Source organism: Oncorhynchus clarkii, chromosome 9 (assembly GCF_045791955.1).
Source record: "Oncorhynchus clarkii lewisi isolate Uvic-CL-2024 chromosome 9, UVic_Ocla_1.0, whole genome shotgun sequence".
Classification (NCBI taxonomy): Eukaryota; Metazoa; Chordata; class Actinopteri; order Salmoniformes; family Salmonidae; genus Oncorhynchus; species Oncorhynchus clarkii.
In genome coordinates this window covers 39,035,161-39,062,178 of record NC_092155.1, presented here as the reverse complement: position 1 = coordinate 39,062,178, position 27,018 = coordinate 39,035,161, and the positions used below count along the sequence as shown (strand labels likewise).

The 27,018-nt window shown below is 41.2% G+C and overlaps 1 protein-coding gene across 2 annotated transcripts in view; it reads right to left on the bottom strand.

Annotated features, from left to right (window-relative positions):
- The window catches only part of LOC139416277 (IQ motif and SEC7 domain-containing protein 1-like), a 192,965-nt gene extending 165,947 nt beyond the window's left edge, over nt 1–27,018 (bottom strand). For both annotated transcript variants that reach the window (XM_071164740.1, XM_071164746.1), the window contains exon 1: nt 26,759–27,018. In XM_071164740.1, coding sequence (XP_071020841.1) covers nt 26,759–27,018 — 260 coding nt within the window. The remainder of the gene's footprint in view (nt 1–26,758) is intronic.

The window sequence follows — 27,018 nt, the reverse complement described above, 5'->3', positions numbered from 1 at the left end:
GAAAAAGTATGTGAACCCCTAGGCTAATGACTTCTCCAAAAGCAAATTGGAGTCAGGAGTCAACTAACCTGGAGTCGAATCAATGAGACAAGGTTGGTTAGAGCTTCTCTGCCCCATAACAAAAAAACTCACAAAATGTGAGTTTGCTATTCACAAGAAGCATTGCCTGATGTGAACCATGCCTCGAACAAACGAGATCTCAGAAGACCTAATTGTTGCCTTGCATGAAGCTGGAAAGGGTTACAAAAGTATCTCCACAGTAAGACAAATTGTCTATAAATGGAGAAATTTCAGCACTGTTGCTACTCTCCCTAGGAGTGGCTGTCCATGCTCAATGAGATTAAGAAGAATCCTAGAGTGTCAGCTAAAGATTTACAGAAATCTCTGGAAGATGCTAACATCTCTGTTGACGAGTCGACAATACGTAAAACACTAAGCAAGAATGGTGTTCATGGGAGGACACCACAGGACAAGCCACTGCTGTCCAAAAAAAACATTGCTGCATGTCTGAAGTTTGCAAAAGAGCACCTGGTTGTTCCACAGCGCTACTAGCAAAATATTATGTGGACAGATGAAACTAAAGTTGTGTTGTTTGGAAGGAACACACAATACTATGTGTACAGAAAAAAAGGCACAGCACACCAACATCATAACCTCATCCCAACTGTAAAGTATGGTGGAGGGAGCATAATGGTTTGGGGCTGCTTTGCTGCCTCAGGGCCTGGACAGCTTGCCTTCATCGACAAAAAAAAAATGAATTCCCAAGTTTATCAAGACATTCTGCAGGAGAATGTTAGGCTATCTGTCCGCCAACTGAAGATAAACAGAAGTTAGGTGATGCAACAGGACAGCAACCCAAAACACAGAACTAAATCAACAATAGAATGGCTTGAACATTACAAGATACGCCTTCTGGAGTGGCCCAGTCAGTCTTGACCTCAACCCGATTAAGATACTGTGGCATGACCTCAAGAGAGCGGTTCACATCAGACACATACTTTTTCTTCCCACTGTACTTGGAAACAGTATTAATGTTGTTGTTCAAAAAGTAATCCCTCAAATATCTTGATTTATCATACCGGTTTAATTTTCAGATTGTTTGGTGCAGAAACAGACAGATAAAACAAATTCCTGCAAGCTCTAATGAAAAATGACGTAATCGTGTCAAAAACAATGTGGGATTTACAGCACTTTTTATAGAAAACAGGGAGACACTTTTCCAATTTTGTGGTTGTTGCTTTACATCACAACAATGTCACCAAATAATCAATGGCATGACCTCCTGTTCAGCAACGGTAGCTCACTCATATTGGGTCTCCTGACCCCAACATATCTGACGGTCTTTTCAAACAGCTCTTACACTAAAAGGGCATTATCATTGTGTTCACAATATCTCAGTGTAAAAAAATATAAACCACAAGAAAATCCTGTTTTTGAATGCACTGGGACTTTCTTTGGTCAAACATTAAACCTCGTAAACAATTCATGGTAACCTCAAACAATTCATTTAGACCCAGTGTTTATTTGAAACAGGTGTTCATTTTCTGAAATGTGTGACGCTGCTGGCTATAAAAAGGGGACAGGCAGCTATGAGACTCAGCGTTTCAGTTAAGTTTTACATGTATTTATTAACTTATTTCCAGATATCTTCTAAAAACTACCCATAATACACTCTTTTTCAATGTCATATGGAGAATCTACTCCGTGTTAGCCAGTTCAGCTACTAGCCATGCAGACCAAATGTTGGCAGTAGTGAGCTTCAATCCACCAATTACAAGGTGTGATGTTAACAACATGATCCTGCTCGGCTGTTCCAGTCCAGGCAGCTCGGACTTCTCCTGCACCACCAGCAGGCTTGCCTCTGGCTCAAAAGGAAAGTGGAAAATCACGCCTGCTATAAATTGTTCAGTACCTCGTCTGTTCATTGTTTGTTTTCTGTCCTCCAATTTGTTTGGTCAACTGTTTGACCATGAAGTAGGCTACCGTTGTTTTTCAACCATGGTTTAGTACTAGCGGGCTAAAAGATTGCAAATGATCACAACAGCACAGCCATCTGCTGGAGTCTTCCTCCGATCACCTTCTAATTATTGACTCTTCCCCTCGTCTCCTGTGCCCAATGCCACCTCTGGATTATTGCCTTTAGAAACTCTCTCAGTATATCGCTTTTGGATTAGCTGTCTAGGCTAGCTAGCAGGCTAAAATAACTGACTTTAGCTGGCTGGCTTGCTGGCCAAGATAACTGCATAATGTAAACTCACCCCATTCCGTACAAATGTGCGCAACCGCAAACAAGGCTACAAAGACAACTAATGGGACTGTAGCGACTGTGTTGATGTCAAAATTGGGGGTGTGAACTAGGTTTATATTCAAGCGTTGATCAACATGGTAATGGCTCTATAGTATTGGAGAAAAGTTGAAAAAAACTGACCCTCCGTTACATCTTGACGTGTCATGTCGTAACGTACAGCACGCATAAAGCAACTATTTCTGTCTTACAATCTCTCTCCACCAGGTGTAGCACTTCTATCATTCTTTAAAAACAAGAAATGGACAGTGACGGGGGTAAGGGGGGGATAGTCATTATTTTTCGTCATCATTGCATGCGATCATCATTCTCAAAGCTGCTGTTTACTTCTAAGATCACTTTAGCACCGCCCTAAAAACCCCATTCAAATTCGACACAATGTAATGACACATTATATAAACTCTTTATAGTGTTTTATTTACATTTTAGAGGCGATAAGGTGATAAGTTGGACAGATCGAGTGAAAAAAAGCAATTTTCCCACACAACGTCTCTCCTTCTCACTATCACGCATTGGTTTCGCTTCCCAATCCACCATTTTTAAAAAGACCCGATGGGGCTCATTGTCTGCTTAAATTATGCAGAAACGGGCAGAGTTTAGGTCATGTAATTCATTCTGTTGGAAAGGGGAGAAATTGTGCTTTACAATGGTATTGACATTACAGTTGATCTGGAAGTATTACGTTTTTAGGGTGCTAAAATAAGGGCAATTGTACGGACCAAGGCGATGTAAGAGTTTACGTTATACCGTAACATTATTTGATAACTAGGTTGATAGTGTAAGGTATTTCCAAAACTTTGATTTACTTTAATGTAGCTGTAAGCTAGGTGTTGATAGCAACTGTGACTCAGTCGCATAACGTTAGAAGGCTAGTAGGGCTAACGTTAGCAGGCTAGTAGGGCTAACGTTAGCAGGCTAGTAGGGCTAACTTTAGCAGGCTAGTAGGGCTAACTTTAGCAGGCTAGTAGGGCTAACTTTAGCAGGCTTGCAACCTTGCAAGCTGATTTGTAACAATAAATTAATTTAGTATTTGGTTGTATGTTGGCTGAAAATGAAATTGAAACTAGTAGTCATGAGGGCAAACCATGTGGTTTAATTTGATGTTATTTTGTTTTGAGTTTACATTATAGGGAATAGGCTGGCTTTCCGGGACCTCCATATTATGTCACACACCACAAAAATATTTTCTCCAAAACAAAATATAAGTGTTAATATTAGTTGGCATCAGGCACATTTATTTATAAAGCCCTTTTTACATCAGCAGTTGTCACAAAGTGCTTATACAGAAACCGACCATAAAACCCCAGAGATCAAGTAATGCAGATGTAGAAGCACAGTGCTAGAATAAACTCTCTAGAAAGGCTGGAACCTAAGAAGAAACCTAGAGAGAAACCAGGCTCTGAGGGGTGGCGAGTCATCTTCTGGCTGTGCCGGGTGGAGATTATAAGCGTACATGGCCATTACATGGCAGGAGTCTTTACTTCAACGTTATTGTGTTTTGATGCATTTCTAATACCTTTTATAAAACGTTCTAGTTTATGTTTAGAGCCCTTTTACATCTGTTTGACCAGAAATCAAAGCTTTTGCTTATTCCTAATATTTACGAAAGGAAATGGTTGAAAAATGTATATTTGACATTTTAGTAATTTAGTAGATGCTCTTATCCAGAGCGACTTACAGTAGAAAGTGCACACATTTTTTCTTCTTTACTAGTCCCCCGTGGGAATCAAACTCACAAACGTGGCATTGCAAGCGCCAAGCTCTACTATCTGAGCGACTCGGGACCAAATAATACCTTATATGCTTCACCCTTTAAAAAAAAATACAGACTCTTATCTTTCATTTGACACCAGATTTGCTCTTATGAACTTCAGGTGTTGGTGCTCATGGGTCCTTTTACATAGAAATTACCCTAATAATATCTGGCTAAGAGGAAATGATCACCAAACCTATTCCTTCTTCCTTCGCTTGTTTCAGGGATGACCTGACCTACAGTAATTGCTTGCATTATTTGTTATTCCACACAGTCAATTATTTACTGAGGTTATGCCTAAAGGCCAAACATGCCTTGCAGCTTTTTGTTAGATAACCTTTAGATAATGCCAACATTATAAAAAGGGGAAAAGCTGAGATGAAAGAGGAAGCATGCATTTGGCTATTTCCTCTTTCTCTCTGGATACTGAAAGCATGACTAATTGCAGTAGCCAAGGTGCTTTTAAGTGATTTGATTTCCCAGGAAGATGGTTATTTTAAGTACTGCATGTGCATGTGTGCCATACACTATGAACATCACACTACTATGAGAATCAAACCAGCCTTTTTATGGATCTACTTGCAAACAGTATTGATGTGGTTCAAAAAGTAAGCCCTCAAATATCTTGATTCATCAAAATGGTTGAACATTTCAAATTGTTTGGTGCAAAAACAGACAGGTATGAAACAAATTCCTGCAAGCTCTGATGAAAAATTATGTAATCGTGTCAAAAACAATGTGGGATTTACAGAACTTTTTATAGAAAACTTTTCAAATTTTGTGGATGTTGCGTTACATCACAACAATGTCACCAAACGATCAATGGCATGAACGCCTGTTCGGCAACGGCAGCTCACTTAAATTGGGTGTCCTGAAAGCAAACATTATCCTTACCCAGTTTTCTAGAACTTCTAAGTACCAAACATTTGTTTTTCCCCCCCAGAAATGATTGCTTATGGGTACCTTCATGTTTGTGTAAAATATCACTGTTCTCAGATGATTTTATTAATAGATTTGAGATGTGTATTGAAATGTTTTTTTTCTCTAAACGCTACATATCCATTGTTAAGCTGGAATAGAATGTTCGTATACTGTATATTTGCCTGTGATATGTGGCTGTCTCATTAGCTATCTTAAGATGAATGGAATGAGCTAATTGTAAGTCACTGTATAAGATGGTGAAAAAACACAAATCTCTCATGTCTTTAAACAATAAAAGCTCATTCTGAAAATGGATATAGAGCATTTTGGAATGAAACTCTTCATGTGCTCCTGCTCCGTGCAGAGCTTTTCCTCAATCTTCTGAGTAAATGAAGACCATTCATCACAAAGGAGACCCAGTGCACCACACAGTTATGGGTGTCTAGTTACCCCATTACTGAAATCCAAATTTTCTGTCAACTACTAATTACAGAGAGAAGTGTCTGGCTAAGCAGTTATGAGTCTGTCTGATCCCCTGGTGTGTTATGTTCTCATGAAGCTAGCCAATTATCCATCTCTGTCCACAGCAGCTGATTGGATACCCCTTTCCAGTCCTTCTCCTGGTAGTTCAGCTCTGAATAGACATGTGCACACGCACGCTTGTGTAAACTGTCAAAAGTGCACACGTCACACGTCACATGCAGATATCACAAACATGCACACCCCCCCAAAAAAACACACACAGATGAGATGTGCTTCAATCATCCACATTCCATTTCTCTCCATCTATTTCCACTGATTGCACAACAGCGGTCAATAAGTTATTTAAGCAATCGGTGGACGGCATGAGTGGAGTGGAGCGGACCTTTAAGGAATGATACGCGCTGTCAGTCACCAGTATAGTTGTCAAGCGAGCTGCCATGCCTTTATTGACGGACTTGCTGCAAGATGTTTCATCTGCCTCTCAACTCCACTTAGCTGCTACAGTACAAGCTAAGTAGAAATGTGGCCTGGTGTCTACCAGCTACAATTGAGACTCAGAATGAATACATAATGATCACCTTTCTGCATTTTTCAAACAAATGTTAAAACTAAAGATAGTCAAATAAAGTTCTCTATTTCTCTCCCAAAATCAAATCCTAGACTGTTGGCATCAGTGATTTTATAGGTTGGCATGTGTAGACTGTCTGTACAGAGAGCAGATTTCTCATCTCCCAACAGAAACTGAAGACTAGCACCTATCCTACAAAAGATGGCTGAATACACAGAAACTCATTTTCCCATTTAATTCTAACTGCATTCCAGAATATATTGCTTGGATTTTGAACAGCCTTAGTAATCTTTAGTAAAGGCCAAGGCGAAGCACACTACCAGGCATTTACAGACCGCTGGCTAAAGGGTAGACATTGGGGCGATTCCAGCGATATAGACGTTACAATCGCATGCAAAAAAATCACACCTTTAATCTCACACAGCGGAGAAACAAAATATTAATTAAACTTTTGATGTGTGTCTATAGTACCCCTTGTGGGGAGAAGTGATTGGACCTCGGGTCCATGACAGTGCGTGTGCTTGGCTGGTGAGCGTGTTCCTGTAAGATGTTGTGCCATGGGCTAGCACAAGAACACGCTCTTTGAAAGTAGGGGTTGTGTAGCGACCCTGGGTTTATAAGCGCGGCTATCGGCTCTTGTGAAGGCACGCTGGGTTGAGGGTTCGAGCCGCCCTTCCTACCTGTTTCATTACAATGAAAGCGGACTTCTAAATATTGGCATGATGCTGAAATAAAGCAAATAAGATGCGTTATGGATGATACAGGAAATGGACAAGCTTTTTGGGTAGACTGAAAATAATAGAAAAAAAAGTATTCTGTCAAAGCAAAAACAATAATTTTTAAAAGACCGTCATTTACATTATTACTTCAGAGAGTAGAAACCGTTATGAATGTTAGAGTCAGAAATAAACATTCAAATCCTAAATATTCCTTTATCAAAATCATAGCATAGCACATTTGCACATAGCACATTTGTTGTAATTTGGAATGTTAAAAATAGGTCAGCAGAAGGCATAGTACTTTAGGATTGCATAATTAGAGATAGCCTGAATAATATACAGGGCCAGGCACCACAACCTAACATTGTATTTATATTTAAGTTGATATATAAATAAAATGTACCTTTACCATTTGAATGTAGACACGAAAATATGCAAATGAGAGACTATACTGCCAATCCACTTTTCTTGACACTGGATGGGGTCGGTATATTTTTTTGGGGGGGGGGGACTTTCATTTGGGGAAGAAGAAAAAACACTCCAGGACTGTTCACAGATTAGAAAAATAAACAATAGCTTTTAAATACTTTTTCTGATAGATGTTTTCTAAGACCCACTTTACACCGGTTTGAACAGAAGTCAAAGCCTTTGTTTATTTCTATTTGGGAAATGGTTTATATGTTGAAGGGGTTAAACCAAGGCCTCATGCCTTTTAAAGGGTTAATAAATTGTGTTATGATAAACTGTAAACTCCTCTTCTAGGAGACCTCTGTGTGTGTATTAACACCTGTTTTGAGTGTTGTGCCCGTCAGACACTATCAATAAGCAGAAACCGCCTAAGCTCATACTCCTCCTATCTGGGCCCCACCTGGCTATCTGAGGTTATGAGAATACGACTGGTTTTCTGAGAACACAAGGCTGCTGCAGGACTGATGAAAACAGCCACCTGTCAGAATATGCTTGGACTCGTTCACCTTGTTATGACCCTGTACTTGTGATGAAAGGTCAAGTTTCGGTCAAACCCACTTCTGAGCTTTTAATTGCTGACAAGATGGTTGCTGCTGTCAGGGGAAGGTTAGATTTATTAAAATGTTGTTGCCAGGGAAACTCACACAAGGAGGACTGGGAGGCTATATGAGTTACAGGATGTCTTAGACATTTTGCAGAACCTGGGAAGAGCTATCATATACTGCACTCTGTACCAACTTCTGTCTACAATTGTATTTCTAGTGGAGAATTATAATATTTAAAAGAGTGTGTTTCCTTTCCATTACTAATGTATGTTTGATAATTATATAGACCTGATCGTCTGTAGAAGAAATTGACCAACAATATACACACATCTTAATAAAAAAAAATGGTCTTCCCTTTCATTTGATGTGCTCCTATGAACTTCACGTTAGTGCTCATGGGGCTCTTTACATGGAAATGCCTTTCTACAAAGGGAGCATGAAAACACAGAAAACAAACAGGGAGGAAGCACAGATCTCTTTGTGATGTTTTTTTTTCTTCAGTTTCCAACAAACTGCACCTGAAACTGAAGACAAAAAAAACTAAGTTTGTACTACAACTGCAAATAATTTCGGTTTACAGTATGAAATCAAAGTAAAAACATTATTGATAGAGATCTGGGTTCACATATTGACTAGTCAGGATTAGGGCTGTGGCGGACACGGAATTCTCGGTTTACGTTTATTGGTCAGTCAAATGACGTGGTCACTGTAATAACTGCCATTCAAAGAGCTTCTTTATATTACTATTTTGCGGCTGCACATTTTCTACTCTCCTCTGCTCCTGACTGCATGGGCTGCTTCTGCAGGGAGGGGGGCGTTGCCTATGCAACAACGTTTCCTCACGTTGTAGAGTCCATAATAGGGCAGAAACGGAATGAACCTCATAAATTCCCCGGCCGTCCGGATTATTTGTATTTTTTTTTAACGGTTATGAAGGTTCTTTTTGTACGACAGTCCATAATCGTCGGTTACACGGTAATTGTGCCAGCGCTTGTCAGGATCCCAGACACCTTCTAGTGTTCTTTGAGACCTCCTCTGACATCTTCTGATGACCAAGGCTGTATAGCGGCTGGTTCCTGGGGCTATATTTAGCTGTTTACTCAGGCTTCACCGACACAGCCAAGACCCACAAACATCACATTCACACTTGGCAACAACAAGAGTGGCAAAAGTTAACAGCCAACCTTCTACAAGTATTACATAAAAAGTAGTAATCAGTTGCATCAGTTGGGAGAGGCTCAATGGGATAGATTGGGAGGAAAGGAAAGACAAATGGAGCTAAAAAATAACATTCGGATGATGCATAATCTCTGCCAGACACTGGATCACAGCATTTTATGGAAACCTATTTGTCAACTGCAGAATTTCAAACCAAGTGGATGCAGTTAGTTGAACTATTCTGCATAATGCACAAAACTAACATAGTGCAAGTGCTCCAAAAAGTAACCATGTTGTATCATGATACAGATGGCTACTGGTAAAGTTTCAGGAGCATTTGTATATTTGTCGACAACCTTGGACTGATGGAGAAGTTGATAGTAGAACTCTGTCGTACGCTATGCCAAGGGACCTCTGAGTGGTAGAGTGAGGACATATGAGATTCCTTGTCCCCCCCCCCCCCCCCCATGTCTTTCTTATTGTTAGCTAGTTGTTGTGAAAGAAACACATTTTCAATCAGAACGTAATAAAAACTATATATCTGGTAATGGGGTGATTCTCATTCTATCGTGACCCCGAGCAATGGAGCAAAATGCTTTCTCATGGTGGAAGTTTGAGAATCACCATTCTGCCAATACTTGAGCAGAGATATGAGAGGGAACAAATCCCCATCAGAGTCGAATTAAATTCTGCTTTATTAAACGCTCCATAATGAGAATCAAGCTCATCATATTATGAAAAGGTACCTGTCAGTCAGCGCCCACTGGGCAAAAACTGGTTGAATCAATGTTGTTTCCACGTCATTTCGACAAAAACATGTAATGTAATCACGTTGAATCAACGTTTTTCACCCAACATTTAACCTAAATCCAATGACAGGGTGACATTTTTGGTTGGAGTTCATGTTGAATTCACGCTAGTTGAAAACTCAACCAAATGTATACTGAACAAATGCATAAAAGCAACATGCAAAAATGTCAAACATTTTACTGACTTTACAGTTCATATAAGGAAATAAGTCAATTGAAATAAATTCATTAGGTCCTATTCTATAGATTTCACATGACTGGGAAGAGGCGTTTAACACAGATAAATAATCCCCAGTTTCATTAGCTGTCTGCGTGACTTGTCTCAGACGATCCCGCAGGTGAAGAAGCCAGATGTGGAGGTCCGGCGTCTGGCGTGGTTACACATGCTCTGCGGTTACCGGCAGTTGGACGTACTGCCAATTTCTCTAAAACAATGTTGGAGGCAGCTTATGGCAGAGACATTAACATTAAATTCTCTGGCAACATCTTTGGTGGACATTCCTGCAGTCAGCATGCCAATTGCAAGATTGCTCAAAACTTGAGACATCTGTAGCATTGTGTTGTGTGACAAAACTACACATTTTAGAGTGGGCTTTTATTGTCCCCAGCACAAGGTGCACCTGTGTAATGATCATGCTGTTTAGTCAGCTTCTTGATATGCCATACCTGTCAGGTTGATGGATTATCCAGGCAAAGGAGAAACTGCTGACTAACAGGGGCGAAAACAAAATGTGTGCAAAACATTTGAGAGAAATTAGCTTTTTGTTGCTATGGAACATTTCTGCGATCTTTTATTTCAGCTCATGAAACCAACACTTTACATGTTGTATTTGTATTTTTTGTTCAGTATAAATCAAAACTACAAGTTGAACTGATGTCTGTGCCCAGTGGGAAGAGAATGGAGGGAGGCAGGAGAAGCATTTAATCTCCACACAGGACGCAGCCAGAATACATATGAGGAAGGAGGAGGTCTAAAGGCCTGCTCCTCAGACCTGTTTCCATTGTGACCACCAGACAAGTCTATCTACGAGAGATTCAAATCATAAGATCAATGATCTTTGAAATAGATGCCTGAAATGAAGTCAGATGATACACCGCACATCTAAGCCTGCAACGTATTTAAAAAGAGCGTTATCAAATGACACAAGGAATGAAGAAGAGGCCATTTCCAGCACCCCTCTCTGTTGGAAATCAAATTAAAAGGGAAGCTCTTGGCTAGACTAGACTCAGGCCCCACGATAGTGTGTGTGCTCCCTCCCACCACCGTCCCACTCCCCTTGAAGTGGCCTTTACCAGAACCACCAGATACAGCTAAGAGCTCTCATTAAAGCCATCATTAGCCATCCTCATGGGGGCGGGCCCTGGCTACATCACAGGACACAAACCAAACCTTAAGTCCATATTAATAGCCCTGATTGGAGCGAGCAGAGGTCAGCACAGCCTGGCTTCCCTCCAGCAGCACGACTCGGGCCACTGAGAGATGTTGGGGCGTGATTCTCAGAGTGTTTGGAGAACTGCACTTCATTAAAGGATGAAGGCTGCTCTGGGGGAATCTGTGTGTGTGTGTGAGCCCCAGAAGCAAATTGTCTGGCCATTGCCAGAGATTTATAAGTGGGTCTGAATGCAAATCATCCCTGCGTAGACATTAATCTAGAAGGGGGATTTCATTAAGGGTTTTCGCCAGAGAAAGGGAGTTCAGGCGCTCGTAAATTTGGCCTGGCACACTGATTGTTCAGCAGAATTGCCGGGTGAATGACTATACACCAGCAGCCACAGGAAGCAGCTTGCTATATCATGCTTTAATTTCCTACAGAGGGGTCCCAAAACACATGCTAACACTGTTAGGACAATCTGCAGCCTGCAGTAGTTCCCTCAGAGAGGGCTGCGACTCAGATAGTTTGGTAACTAATTACAGTAAAGATGGGGATATAAAGTGCTATATGAAAACTGACTGTTTAGAGTTCTATCTGGAAAAGCTTTTGGCCAAAATGAACAGCCTAAAGAAGGCCATTTCAAAATGTGAATGCACTGTGCAAATTCTCCTGACCCGTTTTTCACCTGGATAAACACTTAAGTGGGTTGTTTACTTGGCTGGCCCGTTCAGATGATCTAAAGATTGCTTAGTCTGCAGACACCCTGCTTAGTGGATCCCTTAATACGTCCTCATTGTACACACAGTGTGTGTCCCAGAATAAGATTACATAAGACCATCATCAACACATTAGTTCAAAGCCAAGTTAGTAAGGGGCAATTTATAAAATGTTTAAAAAACATTGAACATTGTTTCCATAACATATTAATGTTCCAATTGAAATTGAACATACATTGAAATTATTAACCAACATTTACAAATCTTTTCAAAACGCCAATATCTGAACACATAACCTTCAGATTTATTGGGTAATTAAGCAATATTAATTATATATAAAACATGATTATTAACCGTGCAATAGACCCTATCAATCTACCCCGTAGAGGACATATTTAATTTCAGTGGAAACTAGAAAACATTTTTTGAATGTCCCAATAGTACAGATATCAAATTCATTACAACCAAGTCAAAGTGGTAGAACATGCCTGTTCTTACTGTACACTACCAACAACAGAAAGGCCCGATTCTCTCTCAGCCCTTCGATCAGCTCTGACTGATGTTCACATGAGCTCCATTGCCCCACTGAAATGAGAGGCGCTTTAGAGCTGGGCATGATTTGTCACACTGTCCATCAATATTTCATCAGGCAAGAATGCTTTTCATGTTTGTTTACTCTAGGCTACGTTTCATGCTGCATTCAAGTGGCAGCCTGACATGGCCACCCCAAGGTCCTGCTGGAGCAATACTGTTGGTGACGCATGTACGGTGCATTTGGAAAGTATTCAGACCCCTTCACTTTTTCCACATTTTGTTAAGTTATAACCTTATTCTACCGAAAACAGGTTTTTAGACATTTTTCCAAATGCCTTATTTACATAAGTATTTAAATCTTTGCTATGAGCCTCGAAATTGAGCTCAAGTGCACCCGGTTTCCATTCCATCATCCATGAGAGGTTTCCACAACTTGATTGGAGTCCACCTGTGGTATATTAAATTGATTGGACATGATTTGGAAAGGCAAAGGCACCCGATGGTCACTCTGACAGAGCTCCAGAGTTCCTCTGTGGAGAAGGACAACCATGTCTGCAGCACTTCACCAATCAGGCCTTTATGGTAGAGTGACCAGACAGAAGCCACTCCTCAGTTAAAGGCATATGACAGCCCACTTGGAGTTTGCCAAAAGGCACCTAAAGGACACTCAGACAATGAGAAACAAGATTCTCTGGTCTGATGAAACCAAGATGGAACTCTTTTGGCCTGAATACCAATCGTCACTTCGCGAGGAAACCTGGGCCCATCCCTACGGTGAAGCATGGTGGTGGCAGCATGCTGTGGGGATGCTTTTCAGCGGCAGGAACTGGGAAACTAGTTAGAAAAGAAAAGATAAACGGAGCAGAGCACAGAAAGATCCTTGATGAAAACCTGCTCCTGAGCGCTCAGGATTTCAGACTGGGGGCGAAGGTTCACCTTCCAACAAGACAATGACTCTAAGCACACAGCCAAGACAACGCAGGAGTGGCTTCGGGATAAGTGTCTGAATGTCCTTGAGTGGCCCAGCCAGAGCCTGGACTTGAACATCTCTGGAGAGACCCGAAAATAACTGTAGCAGCGACGCTCCCCATCCAACCTGACAGAGCTTGAGATGATCTGCAGAGAAAAATGGGAGAAACTCCCCAAATACAGGTGTGCCAAGCTTTCAGCATCCTACTCAAGAAGTCTCGCGGCTGGAAATCGCTACCAAAGGTGCATCAAAGTACTGAGTAAAGTGTCTGAATACTTATGTAAATGTCATACTGCATATACATTTTTTTACAAAAAAAGAAACCCGCACACTGCTCTTGCTAGTATTACTGCTCTAAAATAAGCTTTACATATTGGACTCAAGGCCTTCGTCAGAGCTTTTGTGATTTATTTTTAATTAGCACCCTTATGTAGACATAGCTCCACCTACATCCGTTCAATGCATCGAATGGGGTTGGAGTCGAGGGAAAATAAGTGTTACCAAATATAACAATGTGCATTTCATAAATATTCTAATAAAGTGTGTACATAAAACATATTAAACACGTCTGTAAAACCAGAATGAGGATATCAACCCATCAAGCAAGTGTTCATAAATCATTGGGTACAACGCAAGAAAAACATCAAAGTCATCTGAAATGGTGGCATTAATTATTGTTCACATTTACAACATAACATACATAGGCATTTCATCATTAAGAACTTCAAGAAATAATGTCTGAAAATCCAAAAACAGCATATTTTGCTCAGAGTAATATTTATATCGCCTCACCTGTCTGATGTGTTAACTTTCTTTATGCCACAAAATCTTTAAAAAAAGGTAGAAATGTCAAATTTTTTCCTCATCTTATTCAACAGTTACCAATGCACCTTCAAAAAAAGATAGCTCTGATGTACCTCTGATGTATTATTTTTTTGTTGCAAAGAAATGTATCTACAAACCTGTTTTTGCTTTGTCATTATGGGGTATTGTGTGTAACAAAATGTGGAAAAAGTCAAGGGATCTGAATACTTTCCGAATGCACGGACAGTCGTGTCCAAAAGTTTTGAGAATGAAACCAATATTAATTTCCACAAAGTTTGCTGCTTCAGTGTCTTTAGATATTTTTGTCAGATGTTACTATGGAATACTGAAGCATAATTACAAGCATTTCATGGGCTTTTATTGACAATTACATGAAGTTGATGCAAAGAGTCAATATTTGCAGTGTTCATCCTTCTTTTTCAATCCGCCCTGGCATGCTGTTAATTAACTTCTGGGCCACATCCTGACTAATGGCAGCCCATTCTTGCATAATCAATGCTTGGAGTTTGTCAGAATTTGTGGTTTTTTGTTTGTCCACCTGCCTCTTGAGGATTGACCACACGTTCTCAATGGGATTAAGGTCTGGGGAGTTTCCTGGCCATGGACCCAAAATATCAATATCAAGTTCCCCGAGCCACTTAGTTATTACTTTTGCCTTATGGCAAGGTGCTCCATCATGCTGGAAAAAGCATTGATCGTCACCAAACTGTTACTGGATGGTTGGGAGAAGTTGCTCTCGGAGGATGTGTTGGTACCATTCTTTATTCATGGCTGTGTTCTTAGGCAAAATTGTGAGTGAGCCCACTCCCTTGGCTGAGAAGCAACCCCACACATGAATGGTCTCAGGATGCTTTACTGTTGGCATGACACAGGACTGATGGTAGTGCTCACCTTGTCTTCTCCGGACAAGCTTTTTTCCAGATGCCCCAAACAATCGGAATGGAGATTCATCAGAGAAAATTATTTTACCCCAGTCCTCAGCAGTCCAATCCCTGTACCTATTGCAGAATTAGCAGTCTGTCCCTGATGTTTTTCCTGGAGAGAAGTGGCTTCCTTGCTGCCCTTCTTGACACCAGGCCATCCACCAAAAGTCTTCGCCTCACTGTGCGTGCTGCCATTCCTGAGCAAGCTCTGTACTGGTGGTTCCCCCGATCCCGCAGCTGAATCAACTTTAGGAGACAGTCCTATGTTGCTGGACTTTCTTGGGCTCCCTGAAGCCTTCTTGGCAACAATTGAACCGTTCTCCTTGAAGTTCTTGGTGATCCGATAAATGGTTGATTTAGGTGCAGTCTTACTGGCAGCAATATCCTTACCTGTGAAGCCCTTGCAGGTAACCATGGTTGACAGAAGAAGAACAATGATTCCAAGCACCACCCTCCTTTTGAAGCTTCCAGTCTGATTTGAACTCAACCAATATGACAGAGTGATCTCCAGCCTTGTCCTCAACGAAACACACCAGTGTTAACATGAGAATCACTGACATGGTGTCAGCTGGTCCTTTTGTGGCAGGGATTCAGTTAATTTGCATGGCAAAGAGGGACTTTGCAATTAATTGCAATTCATCTGATCACTCTTCATAACATTCTGGAGTATATGCAAATTGCCATCATACAAACGGATGCAGCAGACTTTGTGAAAATTAATATGGATGTCATTCTCAACTTTTGGCCAAGACTGTACACTCCATTTAATACCACCCCAGCCTCAAACTCATAGACCAGGGATCATCAACTGTATTAAGCCACAGGATTATTATTATTTTTTTTTAATCACCCAGTTGGGGAACCCATAGGTCGAATACACACTCTTCCCTATATAGTGCATTCTTGGTCAAAAGTAGTGACATAAATAAACAGAAGCATAGCACTAAGTATTGAAGCAGACCCAAGTGGGCTTTTCGCCAGAGAGAGGCCCATGGCTATGTTCCACTTAGTCAAAAGCCCACTGAGGGATCGAACTGTTTTATGCATAACATTACTTAATTATCCAAGTGCTTTGTTGCAGATGCCTCAGTTGGTTTCTTTAAAAACATCTTTAAACCAAGGACCTGGTTTGAATAAATTGTTTATATTTCCTGGATTTTTTTACTTATAAAATATTTTTGGGGGGTTAGATCACTTCTTTGACATCTTGCGGTTTGAGAAACTATCTCTGCAAAGATTGGGTCAGCATCCGAAAAATATTGTTTACAGCATGTTGGCCATTCAGGGCTGGGAAATGAGCTAGAATGCTGAATGAGAGTTTGCAGATGTATCTGGCGAGATAAGAAATGAAAGTGCTTGCAAACCCCATTCATTCCCAGGCCCCAGAGGACCTGTTGGGATCAGAGAGGAGCCACTCTTATTAAACCTTCTGCAGTCTTCTAATGCATCACGCAATAAGACTGGACCAGGCCAGAGTAAATACCATGCTACATATACATATTCTGCTCAATGACAGAAAATCACTTTTTTTTTTGCTCAGGTTATGTTTTACTTAGTACAACTGGAGATTTGTGAAGTTTGTGGCCAGCTAGCGTTAAGTCACTTGTAAGTACAAGTGACTGTTTGTGCCCGTCTGTATTTTGACATTCAGCTGACAGGATTAAACTATGCCATGCTATACTGTTTAACAATGAGGATGACGCGTAACCTTATTTCCTATTTACTTATTGCACCTCCTGGCCTGAAGTACAATTACATAACAATTGAATAATGGACTGTACATTTGTCCGTCTGTCATTCAGAGACTCTTAAATGGTCTTGGAAAGATGCAACTGTGGATGTCTGTTCTTTACAAGAGCTGATTATAGAAGCTGCATATGGTCAGCATAAATACTTAGACAACAGAGAGCTGACAAGGCAGACTGTTTAGGAAACATTAAGAAGAGCATGAGCCACTCTCCCCGTCTGTCTCCTCTCCCGGCTGACTCTGAAACCAACTGCTCCCTCATCTTCCCTTATTTCCAAGAACTGAGTGTGTGTGGTATGAATGTGTGTGTGTGTGGTAGGGTAAAACAAAGAACTAGATAGCAGGCTGTAGTGAGATTTAACCAGCTTTAAAGGCTCTTCATGGTCAATCCGTTATCTACAGTGGCCATACAGCATTTACTGTGATACGGCCTATGCAGAAGTCAGGGCATTCATACTTCTTACGCTTTGTGTAGCAGAGCAGAGCTGTTGCGAAGGAAGTTGTCAAGGAAATGAGTGTGTTTATACAGGACCTCACCCCCCCACCATCAACCAATCACGTCAAATCGAAGTTATACAGAGCCCTCCGCATTGTTATAAAATTTGGGAGGCACCGGTGATGCGGTACGGAGCTCGATTTGGCCTCTGCATGTCTCTGGAGGCGTCCTCCATACGAAGCCTCTGACCACATTTGGGATCAAGCATAAATTGGCTTTTTACTCAACCTGATCCAGCTCTACTCCAGCTGGAACCAGCTTGGGAATTCAAACCTATATTAGGCGGTGAAATCAAATCAACCCCTACCTAATCACCCTAACCTGGGGTTTAGGATATATAGTATCTCAAATACATGTGCAGTGGCCCTCTCCCCCTCTCTCAGAACCTGACATGCAGCGCTTCCCAGGGGCTCGCCTCACTGTGCAGAACCATCCAGGGAGACGTGTGTTTACTTGGCAACACAAGGCCTATTGTCAGGTGTCCCTATGACTCTCCCCACTGGTCTGTGATTTGAAAAGGAGATGTGGGGGAAAGAGAGAGCTAATCATGCGCAGAACCCAAGATAAGTGGCAGTTTAACAAGTGACGTCTCATCCAGCAGCTGAAAGACTGTTCTTTTTTCTGCCCATGGTATAAATAGACCCAAGGGGATAAAAATAACACCAAGACTAAAATAAAATCATTAAGGCTGTTTGAGACAAAATAGTAGGCTAGAAATAGGCGAACTTTCAAGTTCTACGTCCTTGAGAATACCGAAACTCAAGATAAGAGAGGTTTCTGTTTGACATTCAAGACTATGCTGCCTCAATGACAAGAAAGGCTGATGATTATCTAGTGTCTGATGATATGACGGAAGGCCTATCCTTTCCACACTGCTTTAACATCATGCAGTAAGATATTCAATAGGCATTATAAAAATAAGGACAAAGAGCAGCACGTGAGAAGACCTGAATTACAGAATATGGTCCCAAAACAGAAACCGTGGATTGATGGCAGCATTCTTGCTTCAAGAGGGCCACCATTGTTCCTGTTCCCAAGAAAGCTAAGGTAACTGAGCTAAACGACAACCTCCCCGTAGCACTCAATTCCGTCATCATGAAGTGCTTTGAGAGACTAGTCAAGGACCATATCACCTCCACCCTACCTGACACCCTAGACCCACTCCAATTTGCTTACCGCCCCAATAGGTCCACAGACGACGCAATCGCAACCACACTGCCCTAACCCATCTGGACAAGAGGAATACCTATGTGAGAATGCTGTTCATCGACTACAGCTGAGCATAACACCATAGTACCCTCCAAACTCATCATCAAGTTAACCTCACACTCAACGTCAACAAAACAAAAAGGAGTTGATCGTGGACTTCAGGAAACAGCAGAGGGAGCACCCCCCTATCCACATCGACGGGACAGTAGTGGAGAGGGTAGTAAGTTTTAAGTTCCTCGGCGTACACATCAGACAAACTGAATTGGTCCACCCACACAGACAGCGTTGTGAAGGAGGCGCTGCTGCGCCTCTTCAACCTCAGGAGGCTGAAGACATTTGGCTTGTCACCAAAAGCACTCACAAACTTCTACAGATGCACAACCGAGAGCATCCTGTCGGGCTGTATCACCGCCTGGTATGGCAACTGTTCCACCCACAATCGTAAGGCTCTCCAGAGGGTAGGTCTGCACAACACCGGGGGCAAACTACCTGCCCTCCAGGACACCTACACCACCCGATGTCACAGGAAGGCCATAAAGATCATCAAGGACAACAACCACCCGAGCCACTGCCTGTTCACCCCGCTATCATCCAGAAGGCGAGGTCAGTACAGGTGCATCAAAGCAAGGACCGAGAGACTGAAAAACAGCTTTATCTTAAGGCCATCCGACTGTTAAACAGCCACCACTAACATTGAGTGACTGCTGCCAACATACTGACTCATCTCCTGCCACTTTAATAATGGAAATTGATGGAAATTGATGTAATACATGTATCACTAGCCACTTTAAACAATGCCACTTAATATGTTTACATACCCTACATTACTCATCTCATATGTATATACTGTACTCGATACCATCTACTGCATCTTGCCTATGCCGTTCTGTACCATCACTCATTCATATAGCTTTATGTACATATTATTTATCCCTTTACACTTGTGTGTATAAGGTAGTAGTTGTGGAATTGTTAGGTTAGATTACTCGTTGGTTATTACTGCATTGTCGGAACTAGAAGCACAAGCATTTCACTACACTCGCATTAACATCTGCTAACCATGTGTATGTGACAAATAAGATTTGATTAGATTTTTCTGCCAATCTCTAGATAATCATTTAGATAATGATCAGTTTAAGTGTCATGTACACACACCACTTTAATTACATTTTCTTCAGCTGAAATGACCTTTACAGATCTCAGGCAGTCCTGCTATTTATAAGGAGACAGCACAATTTCAAATTGCCCTCCACATTTATATGCCATTTAGGATTCAGTAACCAGCAAGACAACCAGGAACGGCGGAAAACGTGTGGCAAGGCGGCATTTGCCACAGAACTTTTCAATCAGGTGTGGCAGCACTACACCACTTTTGATTTAGTTTAATAAAATATAATCGACACAAGAGTATTATTTCAGTCTGAGCAACTGTAGGGTTACTAGCCTGAACCAAAATCTGGCCTTACGTTGAACATAGGAAATCTCCTTTGGATTCTGTTTCAAGTCTAGCGTACTATATGCCCTGTCCCTCTAGCCAGGGTAAACAAAGTGGTAATGCTGTGCATTTATAGCCCAAAATGTTAATGGGATAACATTTGTTTTATATTCAAACCTGGGCTGACTAGGCAACCTAAACTTTTTCAATACAAAATTATTAACTTGAATTATTCATTAAAACACAATAGCTGACAGACTGAGTACATTTTTTATTTGGCCTACAGTGGCAGGACTAAACGATGGAAACCTGCATAAAGCAAGCTCAGCCATGTGAGTTTTATTGTCCAGTCATGTTGCTTTCTCTGGGTCTGTGTACAAGAAACCCACAGAGTCTTTTAAAATATAATTAATATTAACAGGTACAAGGTTGCTGCATTTTGACAGGATTTTCATCTTCCCCAAGGGGGAGTTTTTTAAAGACATGTGACCTGACTAGAACTCTGGTCTCATCCTAGCCCATATTAAACCTCTTTACAACAGATAAATCAAGTCATATGGTATAAAACTCAGAGTTTTACCTGTTTAGGTTACCAGGTCAGGAAAAACTACGTGCCCAGATAAAAAATAATTCACCACACCACTCTGGAACCTGTATAAAACCCACTTTACCTTCATAATCTCTGTCATATTTCATCAGGATCATAGAGGAAGAGCACAGACTGCTTAGTAACAGGCATCACATAGCCTAGGCCTCCAGTACTATCTCTCAGTGCTAACACCAATAATGTAAACCCTGGAAGGCTGATGCAATGTATTGTCCAATTAGAGGCTTTAAAAGCTACCAGATGCCATATTGGTACCTCCCAGAAGCAGCAGTCCTCCACAGGAATTAATGGAATTCTACAGGACAAAATTATGTGCATTTTTTTGTTGAAGTGGGGACAGTATCACTAATACTTTCTAAAAATATATACTTTAAGGAAAAGGTTTTATTTAAATTTTAAATTACGTTCAGTTCACATAATATAATTTACAAGTATTATTAAGGTGTCTGTAATAGAATGTACTTGTCAAAAACAGTGGCGCAGCGGTCTAAGGCACAGTCTAAGGCACATCGCAGTGCTTGAGGCATCACTACAGCCCCGGGTTTGATCCCAGGCTGTGTCACAGCCGGCCGTGTCCGGGAGACCCATGAGCACAATTGGCCCAGCGTCGTCCAGGTTAGGGGAGGGTTTGGCCAGCTGGGATGTCCTTGTCCCACCACGCGCTAGCGACTCCTTGTGGCTTGCCGGGCTCCTGCAAACTGACTTCGCTCGCCAGCTGTACGGTGTTTCCTCCGACACATTGGTGCATCTGGCTTCCAGGTTAAGTGAGCAGTGTGTCAAGAAGCAGTGTGGCTTGGCAGGGTCGTGTTTTGAAGGACGCATGGCTCTCGACCTTCGCCTCTCCCGAGTCCGTATGGGAGTTGCAGCAATCGACTGTAACTACCAATTGGATATCACAAAATTGGGGAGGAAGAGAGGTAAATGTAAAAAAATAAATAAACGATAGACATTAATAAATAATGAATACATATTATATTCAACGGAGGAGTAGCAGCAAAATGGCTGTGCGATGATTCAAGACGTCAGTCATCCAGGGTTTATATACATCATTGGCTATCACCCAACCAATGATGTACACAGTGTACAACATATTATGAACACCTGCTCTTTCCATGACATGGACTGACAAGGTAAAAGCTATGTTCCCTTATTGATGTAATTTATTAAATCCACTTCAAATCAGTGTAGACGAAGGGGAGGAGACAAGTTAAAGGAGTTGTAAGCCTTGAGACATGGACAAAACTCAATATTAGGAAGGTGTTCTTAATGTTTTGTACACTCAGTATATATAAACTAGAGCCGGCACGATAAACCAAACCTTGTTGACGCCGACCACTTATTGTGGACATTTTGCAAATGTCGTTCATTATGATAAATAACCTATAGGGCCCAACTATAGAATTGTGAAGTTTGAAATGAAATAAATTTGCTAATATGTGTGATTGTTGATAGGTCAATTGATAGCTGTGTCCCATGTTATTTCAGAAAGCCATGACACCCACCATCTCAGATTGTTCTGAAATCGTTTTGGTAGTTAGAAACAGATAAGCATTCCTGCAACATTATTTTTTATAATTTAATCTCAGAGAAATTAAGTTAATTGATTGGACCAGAATAGGACATTTTAATTAATAGGAGTCATACAATATTCAATAAATATAGTATCCAACATCCAATTTGGATAAAACATTTTTCTAACAATGAGTCAGACATGAAGCATCCAACAAAATGGTAAAAGGCACCCACAGAGCCCCAACACCCCACACCAATCCCAACCCAACAAGTACACAGTACCAGTTCTCTATGTCTGACAAGTAGTATGGAACTGCGACTCAGAGTATTATTTCTTCATCCTATATAATGTGTTCTCAGTGAATTTGGTGATGGTTACTACATGATTCCACATATGTAATTTCATAGTTTTGATGTCTTCGTTATTATTCTACAATGTAGAAAAATGTAAAAAATAAAGAAAACCCTTGAATGAGTAGGTGTTTCCAAACTTTTGACCGGTAGTGTACATATTACCTCAATTACATTGACTAACCTGTACTCACACACTAACTCGGTACCCCCTGTATATAGCCTCACTGTTGTTACTCTTATTTTTCTACTTTAGTTAATTTAGTAAATATTTTCTAAAACGGCATTGTTGGTTAAGGGCTTTTATAAGTAAGCATTTCACTGTAAGTTCTACACCTGTTACATTCAGCGCATGTGACATTTTTTTTTTTAATGGACTTTTAAGTCGAGGAGGGTAATCCTGACAGCGTGTGTATCACTCGGTCTGTGATATATGCTCCATTACCCTAACCTGTCCCACCCTCGGTGGCTAAACCTCCTATCACTCCCAGACAAGAGCCACCCAGACTGCCCTCCTACATAAAAATGAAACGTATGGAAGTAATTGCATAATTGATCTATCCCAGAGCTTGTACCGCATCCCATAAATATCCTGGATTTATGTCCCTGCCCAACACACAAAATCCACTTAAAAGACTAGCACACCGAGGCTAAGCTAGCCTGGCATGGGAGAGTCCTCAGCCAACTGAGGTTACCAAACAGGGAGCAAACAGACTCCATGACACTAGTGAACCTGACAGCCTGGAGTCTCAGTCTGGTCTCTGGGATGAGTGACCAGGACAGAGAGAGGCTGAGATGATGATGAAACCATGGGAAAGCCATGGCAGTTTTTTGTATTGATGACAAAACAAATAATATGACCCTCAGACAGTCATACTGCAAATCTATTTTTGAGTCTAATGCCAGGCCAACCGGATGCAAGATAAACTTGATTTACACAATTAGATTACATAATAGCCCACTACTTTGTAAACATGGTTACCACAAACCAGATGTCATGAAAACAAAGCCCATCAAATCAGGAACAAAGGAATAAATAAAACATTTGCCAAGAATGATTTCAAGGGCATTTCCTTCATATGAAATGTTTGAAACCCCATTAAAAACAGATTGTTCCACACAATAACTTCCAGGTGCTTGAATGAAATGCAGTGCCTCAAACGTTTCCAAATAAGGTCATATTCCAAGCTCTGTATGGCAACACTTCTATGAGATCAAACTGTGCATAAAGCTTCCATTTAATGTGCCCAACAGCTCAGGCCCACAGGGAGAACGCGGTAGGTAGCCTATTGATGGACAGTTCTATTATGGACAGTTTCACATGACCATCCCCTTGTACTGTAAAAAAAAGTGCACACCCTCCCCTCTCATAAAATGAACTAAAAAATAACAATTACAACCACATATAACAATAACTGTAGTAATCATGTGGTTATAAACATGGATATCAACTTGACCACTTCAGCATGGTTTTGTGGCACAGTCTGTACGTGACCAATTCTTTTTGATTTGATCAGAGCCGGCTGCAGACAATAAACAGCTAGGGGGAAATCAGATTTGAAACCTTTTGACGGTATATTTATAATTATATAAAATATATGCAACAATTTTCCACCAACAGGTTTCTGTGCCAAAGCACCATGCAACCAATAAGCAACGCATAACTGCATACCAATTACTGACATCGAGCACTTTTCATCATAGTTTGCGTTTTCAACACCTCAATACAATTGACATACTCCATCTCCACAAACAGAAAACACATCCATCCCTACTCAGTATCAAATGCCTGGCTTGACAATCTACGAATGTCATTAAACTTTTTGGTGGTTTTGTAACGGACGTCTCTTTCCATTCATCAAATGGCCGGGGCACAGTTTGGATGCTGGAATAATATTCGAGTAGAATGGATGAATGTGCGCAGGTAGCCTACAAGAGAGACTTTTGAGGTAGCCTAATCGGATTATTTGTGACTGGTTATGTTCATGCCACACATAAAAAGGTAATACATTTTAAAAGTTAATTGACAAATATTTAGGCTATATTGAAGCATTAGGTTCTAGGTCATAAATAGTGACTCGGATCGGAATAGGAGGCAAAACGCGTGTTAAGCTTTCCTAAATAACTGGGCCTGCCGGGAGCATAGGCCTATGTGGCTAGACTATATAGGATGACTTGGGAAAATGATGATTGGCAACAAACAGAGCATCAGAAGTAAAAATACAGCCAGACTGTCCAGTGCCTTTCAAGACCTTATAAATCGGTCAAGAGTAGACATACAACTGATCCAAATGGAATGAAACATTCAAATAACAGGGTTTTTACACCATTATTCAAATGACATTGTCACTGCTTCAAAATACAAGTTGCACTGCTTGTAATAATACTAATACTTTACAACACGTAGCAACCTCACCAAGATATTTCAGCCTTTTGGTATTGTAGCAAACAGTGGGTCAGGGAATACAACTCGGGTCCCTGGTGTGAAAGAAACAAATCTACACATAGTGGCTATAGGGTTAATCCGCTTGCTGGGAATTGTAATGTGGCACATATAGCGAGGTTTGCTTCACTGCCCCCATACTTGTTAGGCATGTCCCTGTGCTTCAACTACTCAGCCCACCTAGTACGTCCGAGCCGTGAGTGCCTTTGAACGGGGTATGGTAATAGGTGCCAGGCTCACCGGTTTGTGTCAAGAACTGCAACGATGCTGGGTTGTTCACTCTCTAGAGTTTCCTGTGTTTATCAAGAATGGTCCACCACCTAAAGGACAACCAGCCAACTTAAACAACTGTGGGAAGCATTGGAGTCAATAGAATATGAGGACAACTACAAATACCTAGGTGTCTGGTTAGACTGTAAACTCTCCTTCCAGACTCACATTAAGCATCTCCAATCCAAAATTAAATCTAGAATCGGCTTCCTATTTCACAACAAAGCATCCTTCACTCATGCTGCCAAACATACCCTCGTAAAACTGACCATCCTACCGATCCTCGACCGATCCTCGAATGTAATTTATAAAATAGCCTCCAACATAATACTCAACAAATTGTATGCAGTCTATCACAGTGTCATCCGTTTTGTCACCAAAGCCCCATATACTACCCACCACTGCGACATCTCGTTGGCTGGCCCTCGCTTCATACCCGTCACCAAACACACTGGCTCCAGGTCATCTACAAGTCTCTGCTAGGTAAAGCCCCACCTTATCTCAGCTCACTGGTCACCATAGCAGCACCCACCCGTAGCACGCGCTCCAGCAGGTATATCTCACTGGTCACCCCCAAAGCCAATTCCTACTTTGGCCGCCTTTCCTTCCAGTTCTCTGCTGCCAGTGACTGGAACGAACTGCAAAAAAATCACTGAAGCTGGAGACTCACATCTCCCTCACTAGCTTTAAGCACCAGCTGTCAGAGCAGCTAACAAATCACTGCACCTGTACATAGCCCATCTGTAAACAGCCCATCCAACTACTTCATCCCCATACTGTATTTATTTATCTTGCTCCTTTGCACCCCAGTATCTCTACTTGCACAGTCATCTACAATTCCAGTGTTTAATTGCTATATTGTAATTACTTTGCCACCATGGCCTATTTACTGCTTACCTCCCTTATCTTACCTCATTTGCATAAATACTTTTTTCTGCTGTATGTTTGTTTATTCCATGTGTAACTCTGTGTTGTTGTATGCGTCAATCTGCTGTGCTTAATCTTGGCCAGGTCGCAGTTGTAAATGAGAACTTGTTCTCAACCAGCCTACCTGGTTAATTAAATAAAGGTTAAATAAAAACATTATTTTTAAATGGGTTTCATGAGGTTGTTGCCCCCTCCCCTCCAGCCAGGTATTATTTTGCACTGTTTTAGTTAAGTGGGTGTCTCAATAGCTATCAATTTAACAACTTTTGCAGTAAAATATTTTTACACAACCATCCATTTCACATATGGGAGAACTTAGAGATATGGAGAAACATGGTTGTATTTAGTTATACCTTGGGTAGAGGTATCAACATGTTGGGGGCATTGCCACTTACCTATGTAGGGCCTATTATCGTTCCGTTATATTGTGGCGTTTCAAGCCTACTGGCTTGGCTGAAATAGAATGCGTGTCCAATTTGATCTCTTAGAAAATAACTTTCGATGCAATATTTAGCTATAAGTCTATAGAGACTTTTTTAATCTATAACATTATACAAACGTGTACGTTAGTTGGTGTGCGTTAATCTGGGGTTTAAAGAGCAGATTTCTGCCAAGGATTTAGTAAAATATGGGACATTAATTGCGACATCAAAGGTTTTTCAATAGTGCAGTGAGTGCAATAAATTCTTACTTTTCTTGGGTGATGTTTTCCTTTATAGCACCTAACGTTGCGTGGCTGTTGCCCTGTTGCAGCAGCCTACATGTAGCCAGGTGCCGCTGGTACTGGTCTTTCAAGCAGGCGTTTTCCGAACACAATTCGGACACTTGCAGCTCCAGCTCCTCTATCCTAGTCTTGTGCATCTCCAGTAACTCCTGTTGGGTCTCGATAATGTTATTAAGCTCCTTCAGATACTCCGCAGCCCTGGTTGGGTTCTCAGTCGGGCTTTCCAT